The sequence below is a fragment of the Neophocaena asiaeorientalis genome, unplaced genomic scaffold (genome assembly GCF_003031525.2).
Source record: "Neophocaena asiaeorientalis asiaeorientalis breed wild unplaced genomic scaffold, Neophocaena_asiaeorientalis_V1.1 scaffold129, whole genome shotgun sequence".
Lineage (NCBI taxonomy): Eukaryota > Metazoa > Chordata > Mammalia > Artiodactyla > Phocoenidae > Neophocaena > Neophocaena asiaeorientalis.
Genome location: NW_020172446.1, coordinates 6,436,606 through 6,447,515, shown reverse-complemented (window position 1 = coordinate 6,447,515; position 10,910 = coordinate 6,436,606). Strand labels below are relative to the sequence as shown.

Genomic DNA, 10,910 nt, shown 5'->3' with positions numbered 1-10,910 from the left:
GCAACCCAAAGGTTAGGGTTTCACCGCGGGTTGGTGGGGGGAGAAGGCAGGAGGAGAGCCTGGAAACTCTAACCCCCCCTCCCCAGCCTAACTGGCCGTCTTGGGCCGAGAGAAGGTCACCTCTGCACCTCCCCCCAGCCTGTCCGGTTGTGGGGCCCCTAGCCCAGGCCTGGCCCTGACCGCCTGGGAAGCCGGCTGGCTGGGTGGGGCGCCTGGGTTAGTCATCACTGGGCTCCCTCTCTCCCCACCTCTCGGCCAACTCTTGGCCCCTCCCCGTGGCCTCTGGCTAGGCTATTGCCCCCACCTCCCTTCGGCTGTAGTTCCAGCCTCCAACTCATTTGGCCTGTCATCCTGGCTGTCAGACTGGGCTAGGAGCTGTCAGGGTGCCAAAGGGCTGATGGAGCAGCTGGTCAGAGGGTCAGTGCCCTGGGCCCACCCCGCCCTGCAGCCAAGGGCACCTGCTTGGCACAGACTCTCAGCAGCAGCTGAGTCCTATGGGCTGAACAGAGCCTGCTCAGACAGAGAGGAGTGGGAAGGAGTTGGACTGGTCACCTGGGAGAAGGAAGATACCACAAAGTTCATGCCTCCCAAGAGGGTTTTGTAATTTGAAAACCTCCCACCCTAATCTTTCTTACCCTCGGAGTATAGAAATCTCAAGGCAGGACCGCCTTGGCTCCTTAAACTGGCATGGGCCATGCCCTCAGACTAAGTGTCAGCACAGACCCACCCTCCCGAGCTCACAGCCCTCAAGCCTGCCACACCCCCAGCCCCCTCCCTGGGCCATGCTGCAGGGCCCGGCTTTTCCTGCTGATTCATGCGTTGGAACTGTGGGGGCGGGGCTTGGAACTTGGAACAAAGTTCAGTCATGGAGGGGACGGCAGACAGCCTGGAATTCATACCAGATGTACCCGGAATGTGCAAGCGGAATGCCTGGCATTTAAGAGTCCTGGGGAAGCTGCCCAACCACCCTGCCCTACCTCCCTCCCCTCCAGCCTCTGGTCCCCTGTCCTCTCCTCACAGTCCCAGGAGCCTCTGCTGACCTTCTTCCGAACTCTAGACCTCCTCCCTTCCTCACTCTTCCCCAGATGTAAGCCCCCCAAAACTCTTCTTCCAGCTGAACTCCCTGGGACCAAGTCAGTTGGGCTGATCCCTGAACTCGCATTTCTGGATCTGAGGTACAACTTCTCACCTAATACCTGGGTGACTGGTGAGGTGTGTCCAGGCTCCCAAGTCCTGCCCTCTCAGTGCTGAGGAGGCTGGGGGCCCCTGTGGGTAGCTGGGGCAAGATGGGGTGGTGGTAAGAGCAGATACGGGTTTCTACAGCCTTCAGTTCTGGAAAGAGGAGCAAGGAAATAGGTTTAGAGCTGCCTCTTGTCTCTCACTGAGGAGCTCAGGTCAGAGCCAAGAACCCTTTATTAGAAGGTTGACCATCTTCTGGGGCTGCACTTTGATGGCCAGGGCAACAGTGTCCCTGTGACATGGCCCTGCTCAGATCTTCCCCATTTTTCCTTCCTTTCCCTTTAGGCACCTGTACCTCCCACATCCTCACCTGGCTGAGCCGCAGTAGTTCTTCAGTGGCAAGCTTTATGTCCTGACCCAGCTAAAGCTGCCAGTTGAAGAACTGTTGCCCTCTGCCCCTGGCTTCGAGGAGGAGGAGGAAGAAGAGAAGGAGCTGCCTTCCCCTCATCTGGAAGGTGACAGAACTGGGTCTGGGAAGGTCTGAACAGCGAGCGTGATGATACCTTTGGGAAAGGGAACCCTATTCAGCTGGAGAACCTTCACCCAGATTGAGCCAGCAGGAGAGAAAATTTCAGATTAGAGACCTTGGCTGAATTGGGGAATAGATGGCTCTGACTACACCCAAGGTTAGTTGGTCTCTGTGTGACAATGGGAAGAAGTGGAGCAAAGAAAACCCCGCCCACCCCTTTACCTAGATGTCTTTCCTGACCCTCCTTCCTTCCTCGTCCCCCCTTCTTTCCTACTGGCCTTTCCAAGTTCAAAAGTAAGTTTCCTCTTCAGGGAAAAGGTCATACTGAGACTCCCATCTGAGTAGTCATCCCCCTGCTCTTAATTTTTCCCCGTATTTCCTTAGTCTGGCCCAGACTCTAGATTCGGGGATACTTACCTCTATGTGAGACCCTTAGACCTCCTGTCTCATCTTCTCCACCTGTGAGGTGGGGAATCACACAGTTGAGCATGCGTGAGGGAATCAGAAGCCCACTTGTGTGGACTCAGAGCCTGGGCTCTCCTCCACAGTGGGTGGGAACAAAACAGCTTTTCACATAAGCTGTTGCCCTTCCCCCATCCCTGACCAGAACCCCAGGAGCTGGCCGTGGAGGTTGGAGGGAGGGACTAGGGTTAGACCAATGCAAGGGGCTGCTGGGAAATCAGTTTCTGCATTGACTTCCCACCAATCAAAGGTGGCCCAGGCTTCCCCTGCCTCCCAAAGCAGGGCTGCAGCCCCTGATGGGTTCCAGCTGCCACTGCTCTCTTCCCCCACTCACTTTTCCAGGATAGTGTGTGAGATTTAGCTCAGGCCTGTGCACGCTGGAAATTCTCCCCTCCAGCAACCAGGAGAGATAGGTTATGGGATGTAATCCCTTTAGGGGCATCAGGCAGAGTAAACTTGCCACCCCCGGCTCCTGATCTAACGTCACGCTAAGGCTCAGGCTCTGGTGTGGTTCAGCCTTGGCCCAGTCTCCCTGTCTGAAGGTGACCAAGTTCAGGGGTCACAGGAAGCTGTTTGTTCCGTTTGGGGGCAGAAGTTGTGCAGGGAGCTGGGTCCTATTCTCCATTTATGAGAAACAGATTTAGGGCAGAGTAGATCACTGAACCCACCCTTCTGCAGCCTAAGCTGGATGTGTGTGGGACTGCGGTAGAGGGGGGTGGGTAGACTGAGTCCACTCATAGGTTGCCACAAGGGTCGCTCTGTCCCTAGACATTGCTTCCATCCTTTCTTCCCCTCCTCGCTTCACTGGCCACAGTGTCTCCCTCCAGCCTTGGGTATGTGGCTCTGCCATCCTCACCCATCATGGAGCAGAAATGAGGAAGAGCAGCCTGGGAACACAGAGGCAGGCAGAAGACTAGTGAAGGACCAGGCCTGGAGAGCACAGGGCCCTGTCTGGACATCTGCTGAGGGGGGCCCATAGAGGCCAGGAGAGCCCCAGGAGGAGGGAGAACGGCCAGCCTCCATCGAGGACAAGCTTCCAGCCATCTACTTCATTCTCCGTTGCTCTCCAGTCGTTCTGCCTCCCTCAGAGATGTGGGACCATGTTAAAGCGTCCTTGGCTTCATCCTGCTGCTTCCACCTCTCCCCACCATGTAATTTAGCTGTGAAAGGACATATGCAGAAAATTCTTAAAAGAAATTCAAATGGATTTGAATGTGTGGGAAAAAATGTGTGCTTCATTAGTAATTAAAGAGAGGCAAATATAGCTGAAAGCGTTTTTCCCGTAGCAAACTATAACAGAAAAAAAATAAGACCCAGTTATTGGCAAAGGAGTACTAAAATAACACTCTCTACATTGCATATGGGCGTACAAATTGGTACAGCCTTACTGATGTCAGTTTGGTAACATGTATCAAACATCCTAAAAGTTTCCATGGCCTTTGACCTAGTAATTCTACGTTTGGGAATTTATCCTAAGGAAATAATTAAAGATTAGTTTAAACGATGTTCATCCCAGCATTGCAGTAGAGAAAAATGAGAAGCAACTATCTGGTTGGGAATTGATTTCTTTTCTGCTATAATTGAAATTTGCAAGAGGGGGTTGCTTAAGTAAATTATTGTATATCCATCCGGATGGTGGGGTGGAGTGCTGTGCAGCCATTAAAAGTCACATAGAAGAACATTTGACTGGAAAGAAAAATGCTCCTTGAACATTAAAAAGATTATAAAAATGGTGTATATTATGTGATCTCAATTTTGTTTTTATACATAAAACAGTCTGAAAAAGACTGAGGACATACTCCAAATTGTTAATAATAGTAGTTACCTTTGAATGATGGAATAAAATAGTTGTAATTTTTCTGTTTGGTTTTCTGTAGTTGCCAAATTTTCTACATTAATTGTGTATGACTTCCATATAATAAAATTTAAAAGAATCAGTGTAGGGCTTCCCTGGTGGCGCAGTGGTTGAGAGTCCGCCTGCCGATGTGGGGGACACGGGTTCGTGCCCCGGTCCGGGAAGATCCCACATGCCACGGAGCGGCTGGGCCCGTGAGCCATGGCCACTGAGTCTGCGCATCTGGAGCCTGTGCTCCGCAATGGGAGAGACCACAACAGTGAGAGGCCCGCGTACCGCAAAAATAAATAAATAAATAAGAATCAGTGTAATTTTTAAAACTTTTGGAGAGGTGGGTGTGGAAGAAATGAAGGGATGCCCCCAGCCCCATTCGTTTAATGGGGTTTTGGTGGAGGAGGAGGGTTGTGAGAACGTTTGGGGGAGCACCTATTCGTTTATGAATTTTATTCTTTGGGAGTGGCTGGAATCCACCCTCTCCTGTACAGGGAACAGCTCTCTGAATTGGTGACAGCCATCTAAAGAGGTGTGGAGTGGAGTAAGACAGAAGGAAAACAAGTAAAAACCTGTCAGTCTTCAGGAGAGGGAAATCTCCCCGCCCCCAAGGCCGAAAGGTTCTAGAATCCTAACAGTCCTGTCTCTAAAAGCAAGATGGGTCTTTGTTTTTCTCTTTGATTCTGCCCCAATCTTGAGGTGACCCTGTGTGAGCTCTCCTTGCCTCCTCAGGTTGGAAGAGATACTCACTTTCCCCCTAACAGGTACCAAGCCCTGGGGGAGGGGTGCTTTTCAAGGCTATAGGGCTGAGTGGTTCCTTTTTGCCTCCCCTTCCTAGTAATAAGGCTCCTCTGGAAGGCCCCCAAAAGAGCTTAGGGGAGGAGCCCCGGTGGGTCGCTTCTGCAAAATGGGAGCTGTTGTTCCCTATGAGAGGTACTATGTAAGGGCGCGGGGCACCTGGAGTTACGGGGTTGCTGGGATGTGTTAAAGGTCTGGAAACCTCGTAAGTTGTGGCTCTAAGGAAGTGAGCTGCCCCCTTCCCCACAACCGAGACCGGGGTGGGGCGCGGGGCAGACTGGTGGCGAGGCGTAAGCACGTGGGAGTGGGTTTGCTCTGGCCTCTAACTTCAGGGCTGCGTGGGTGGGGTGGGTCGGAAGAGCAGCAGGTGAAAGGTTAGAGAGGGGAAAGGAGGGGAAAGTTAATGGGGCTGGGCCTCTGGGAGTGTCAGGTGAGATTAGTCACCCATTTCTGGATTTGCGAGGACTTCGGGACACATGGGGCTTGGGAAGACCCCTATCGACATCCCGGGAAGCCTCCCTGAGCTCCGTTTCAGGGTTTGGTCCCGGGAAGCGCCCTACCAGACATCCCCCGCTGGGGCGGGACACGATCGGTTGCTGTGGCTCCAGGGGCGGTGGCCCACGGCTGCTCCAATCACCACCCAGCCGGGGGTTGGGGGCGTGGACGAGCCCTGGAAAAGTTAAGGCGGAATCCGTAGGCGGGGCGGGCGGGGGAGTCCAGGGGTGCAGCCTTGCCGGGAAGCTGGTTCGCAGTCCCCGCAGGGGGCGTTGGATGTGTCGGGACTGAGAGCTCAGGAGCCCAAGGGACGGATCCGGACCTAGCCAGCCCGCCAGGCCATGGCGCCCTCTGGGCTCCTCGTGACCGGCGCCTCCTTCGCCGCCTTCCGGGGGCTGCACTGGGGGCTGCAGCTTCTGCCCACGCCGGGATCTGCTGCCCAGGACCGTTGGAAGTGGCGGAACATCTGTGTCTCCCTGGTTCACAGCCTGCTTACGGGGGTCGGGGCGCTACTCGGGTGCGGGACTTAGCGATTTGGGAGGCACCGTGGTGAGGGTGAGAGAGAGGGGTGGAAGGCTGAGATTAGAAGACCCGGTGGCACCTTTAGAATCAATGTGAGGCCTCGAGAGTCTGAGACTGGGGTGGGGATGTAGATGGGTGGGCGGTGTGGATACGTCCACGGCAGGAGAATAAGATCTGGGTCTGCACAGACGCTGACCATGGCTCCCCCATCTCCTCCAGGCTGTCGCTGTACCCTCAGATGGCCGCCGACCCGATTCATGGCCACCCGCCCTGGGCCCTGGTGCTGGTAGCTATATCTGTGGGTGAGTCTGCAGGGAAGGCTGAACCGGTTTGGGGTGGGGCACAACCTTCCAACGGTGGGGTCTCCTTCCCTGGCCCGGCCCGCGATGGGGTTAAATGTTTCTGGCGGCTTTACTGAGAGAAACTCAAGAGCTGGGAAAAGGAGGGAGTGGAGATTCCTCTCCAGACTGTACGCTGGCTTGGGAGAAGCCTAACACCACCCTCCCCTCCTTGCCCCCAGGTTATTTCCTAGCCGATGGAGCTGACATGCTGTGGAACCAGACGTTGGGCCAGGCCTGGGAACTTCTTTGTCACCATTTGGTGGTGAGACTTGGGGAGAGGCAAGACAGGAAAGGAGGGATGCCTAGCTTGGGGTCCCCAATCTCTCACCAATTTTCTGTCCTATGACTTCCCAGAGAGTCTGAGCCCTGCTGGTGCTTGATGCTCCCAACCTTAGGCTGAATTGGGGGGTGAGGGGATTGACTGCTGGCCACTGCTAGGAGTCTGAGCACTGTCTACGGAGATTGTATTCCCACAGGTGTGGGAAGCGTTGACTATGGAGCTTTTCTAAGAGGGAGCCCCAGTATAGGGCGTGGGGATAGGGTGTGAAAGCACAGGAATGCAAATGAAGGGGGTGGGGTTCCGTGCAGATGCTACAGCTCCAGGGGAGACAGCCTAGGCGCCAAACCTGCTTCAGTTCTATGGAAGGGTTGTTTCAAGCCCATTCAGGCCCCTACCATAAGGCTAAGCATAAGGTTGGGTTTCGGGGAGGGTTGCCACAAAATGCTTGGGAGCCCCTCTCAAGGACTGGGATATTGGAACATGATGGGTGGTAGGTCCTGGAAGGTCCTCTGACCTCTGACCTTGGCTCCCCAGGTAGTGAGCTGCCTCAGCAGCGCCATTCTCTCTGGCCACTATGTGGGCTTCTCTGTGGTGTCTCTGCTCCTGGAGCTGAACTCCACCTGCCTGCACCTACGAAAGCTGCTGCTGCTTTCTCGCCAGGCCCCATCCCTGGCCTTCAGTGTGACTAGCTGGGCCACCCTGGCTACCCTGGCCCTCTTCCGCCTGGTTCCACTGGGATGGATGAGTCTGTGGCTGATCCGGCAACACCACCAGGTACCTATTGCTCTGGTCATCCTTGGTGGAACTGGACTGGTCACTGTGGGTGCTACGAGCATCACACTGGGTGTCCGCATTTTGGTCAGTGATGTCCTGCGGTCTCGGCCCCGCCCACCCATCCCTGAGCACAAGGAAACCAAGGGCATCAGGACTTGTTGCGATGGTGAGCCTGTCACCAGGGATGATTCTACTCTCAGCCTGAAAGACTGAAGAGAAGCCTCAGGCTCCTCCTCTGCCAGTCCTGGGGGAGGTAGAACCAGGACAAGGAGATGGTGGTCTTCAATGCACTGTCCCCCAGGGGTAAGGCCTGGACTGGGTTTTCAGTATCTCAGTTCCTCTTCCAGCTAACTCCTGCATTCCTAGGATCTGAGAAGAAATGCTAATATTCATGGATGGGTGGGAACCTGAGCTGTTGTTCACTGAATCCCATCATCAGTTGACCGCCCTTTCCAGCAAACTAACTCCAGAGGTATAGCCTGTGTTACCAATAAAGGGTGGCAGGATGCATGAAGCTGGATGAAAGTGACAATGGGAACAGAGACCCTTCACTTTAGCACAGGAACGATGAGGAAAGATGAAGTCCTACTAGGATCAGAGAGAGATCTAGTACCAAAGGGGTGGGGTTGGAGAGAAGAGAGACCTCACCTATGACCAAATTATGGCAGAGGGAGGAGGGCACAACAGGTGAACAGGTGCTATGCGTAGCCAGTAGGGATGGACATAACGGTTGCCAAGAGACAGAAGAAATTGGACCACAAGAATTGCTGGTGGTATTTCTGGTTCTCAAAGTCACACTATTCTGTTTGTACTTCACCCTAGTCCTACTGTGTGCAGCATGCTCCTTTTGCTTTTTTTTAGTGTCTTCTGACCTCTTCAAAGAAAATGCAGATTCTTAGAGGAATGAGCACGGGGCTAGGTCTGTCTTCTCAGGACTGTAGTGAAGTCCAGAGCCATAGCAGGAACTCAACCACCCGTTCTGGGTGCCCAGTGTAGGGTCTTCCCAGGGCCAGGCTTTCATGGAAGAACGAGGGCAGAGGCAGCAGCAGACGAGGTACGGCTTCCGCTCGGCTGCAGAGGAATTAAGGAATATCTGACTCTCTTCTGGGATTCATTTGCAAGCTCCCCTTTCTCCCCTGCTACTTCTACTGCATTTTTTTCTGTTGCACAAGACCCCTCCCTTCTTCAGGCAGAACTTCCAGGTTATGGGAAGTAAGCAGATTAAAGTTGCTATTCTACTAAACAATGGACAGAAATAGATAACCCTTAATTATCCACAGAAAAGGTACATGAGCAAAAGCCAGAGACAGGAAGATGAACGCATAAAGTGGAGCTTGAGAGAGACAAAGGGAATGAAAGAAACAGACATATACTGATTGAAGGACAGATAGAAAAAGATTTGCTACAGAGACGAAGAGAGACGGAGGGCAAGACAGAATCCTTGGCAGAAATAGAGAAAGTCTGTTATAGATGCAGAGAAGAACGAAAATCATAGAATTGGTTAAATGGTCATAAACAAAGAGGACAAGCAAAATGGAAATAAAGACTGACAGGAAGGGATCCCAAAGGTGGAAGGTACAGATAGTCTAGACAGTGAAACAGGGAGAGTGAGTGACAAGGAGGAACCACCAGACTCCCAGGAGACAGAGGTAATAGTGGCTGGTAGATTAGCAGAGGGAGACGAGAGAGAGGTGGAAATAGAGATGAGGGGGATGAGTCAGGGGAGCTGAGAAGCAGAAGAACAGAAGGTGGAGGAGGCAGTCAATGGAAAGATTCATTGACAGAAAAAGCAGGCAATATGTTGATTTGGAGACGGGCAGAAAGACAAAGGACAAACAGCTACAGTGCACTACCCAGAGACAGGGGTTGACAGGAACTGAGAGGCAGAGGCTGGTAGGACGATGAGAAGTAAGAATCGGGGATGTGAAATGACAGAAGAATAAGCAAAGGAACTGAAGAGAAGCACAGAAGACGGGGGTGGGGGAGGGCAGAATGGTGAAATTAACATCCAGAGGAAGGAAGGAGGAAAAGGAGGGAGCACAGAGATGGAGAGAGGAAAAACCATCGTAGAGACGGGATAAAAGAGAGAGAGGGACTGTGAGATATCCCCGTCAGAGAGTCATTAAAACCAAAGCACAAAGGGGGAAAATGATGAACAGAGACTGAGGAGAAACTGCGACAGTTGGAAGTAAACGCAGGCAGAAAACGAGCAGAGGGTTTGAATGTAATCAGACTAAAACCAGAGATGCAAAGGTGTGGAAGTTGAGGTAGAGAAACAAAGCAGAATTCTGTCAGAGTTTGTCCTTAACAGAAGTAGTATCTTCAAACCTCAATTTGCTATTTTAACCAAATGCCTTGATTAATGAAAACATTGTTTTCAGCTTTCAAAGAAAAAGAAATGTGACAGACCCATGGGAGGAATCTCTTCCCTATGTGTTCATGTCAATATTGATTCATTCCCAGCCCTACACCTCTTCTTTTGCCACTGCCATGAATTCATGGTCCAAGTGGGTTCCCTTCTTGGGAAGACTTGGTAGTATCTATGAAGGGTGCCCAAGAACTTGACCATTAGGGAAATATGGCTATTTCTATGGGTTAACTAGTAAAACCCATACAAGAACGGATTAGCTACCTGTGCAGGTAGGACATAAGTGGACACTTGAAGAATTTGGGATCACACACAAATTTCCATCATGGAGACCCAGTGAAACTTCAGGAAGGCAGGACTAGGATCGTGATTATAATTTAGTGGACATCTCATCAACTGGACCAGTTATAGATGGTGGACCAGATAGAGATGAGATGATGGGAATCAAAGAGCAATAGTCAACTGGGAGCCTGGAAAAGAGAAGCTCAAAATTGCAGAGGTTGGCAGATGCTGTATTTGGTACAATGAGTTGGGTCACCATGGTGGTGCTGTCAGACCTCACCATGGCCCAGTGAAGTGGTCCTCAAGACTGATTCCATCCATGCCTACTGAGCTACTGGCTAATGAATTCTGTCTTCTGGCACAGGGGAGGGGCTTTCCTGGATGGGAAACGTTGATAGTTTATGGTCTCAGAACACTATCCTGATCAAAAATTAATAAATTGCTATACAAATAATAGCATCAGTCTTTTGTGAGTTTGGTTACTTTGAGTCACTTTTCTTGGCTCCAGTGGTATCCTAGTTCATAATGCATGCTGGATCATGGAAGATCCAGCATTTGCTGTGAGAAGATCTCTTGGCACTAACTCTTTGACCTTACAAAGCCCTAAAGTGGGAACTTCCCTCATGGCACAGTGGTTAAGAATCTGCCTGCCAATGCAGGAGACAGGGGTTCGAGCCCCGGTCCGGGAAGATCACACATGCCACAGAGCAACTAAGCCTGTGCGCCACAACTATTGAGCCTGCACTCTAGAGCCCATGAGCCACAACTACTGAGCCCACACGCCACAGCTACTGAAGCCCGTGCGCTTAGAGCCCGAGCTTTGGAACAAAGAGAAGCCACCGCAGTGAGAAGCCCGCGCACCACAACAAAGAGTGGCCCCCGCTCGCTGCAACTAGAGAGAAAGGCTGCACGCAGCAACGAAGACCCAATGCAGCAATAAATAAATAAATAAATGTATTTTTTTAAAAAAAAGCTCTAAAGTGTTCTAAGATCCTCTACTATGAAAAAGCAAATCAAATGTATTCAGTAGAATG

The 10,910-nt window shown here is 52.0% G+C and overlaps 1 protein-coding gene and 1 long non-coding RNA gene across 4 annotated transcripts in view; both read left to right on the top strand.

Annotated features, from left to right (window-relative positions):
- The window catches only part of LOC112394510 (uncharacterized), a 4,629-nt gene extending 601 nt beyond the window's left edge, over window positions 1-4,028 (top strand). For 2 of the 3 annotated variants that reach the window (XR_003002154.1, XR_003002152.1), the window contains exon 2: window positions 1,525-4,028. This is a non-coding gene — a long non-coding RNA (uncharacterized LOC112394510). Of the gene's footprint in view, window positions 1-1,114; window positions 1,176-1,524 lie in introns of all 3 variants that reach the window. The other variant, XR_003002153.1, reaches the window with a different exon arrangement.
- Window positions 4,029-5,590: 1,562 nt separating this feature from the next.
- On the top strand, window positions 5,591-10,332 carry TLCD2 (TLC domain containing 2). Its single transcript, XM_024734584.1, has 4 exons — window positions 5,591-5,826; window positions 6,051-6,133; window positions 6,352-6,434; window positions 6,987-10,332. Exons 1-4 carry the CDS (start codon window positions 5,651-5,653, stop codon window positions 7,437-7,439), a joined length of 795 nt encoding a protein of 264 aa, XP_024590352.1. The 5' UTR covers window positions 5,591-5,650; the 3' UTR covers window positions 7,440-10,332.
- Window positions 10,333-10,910: the final 578 nt, after the last annotated feature.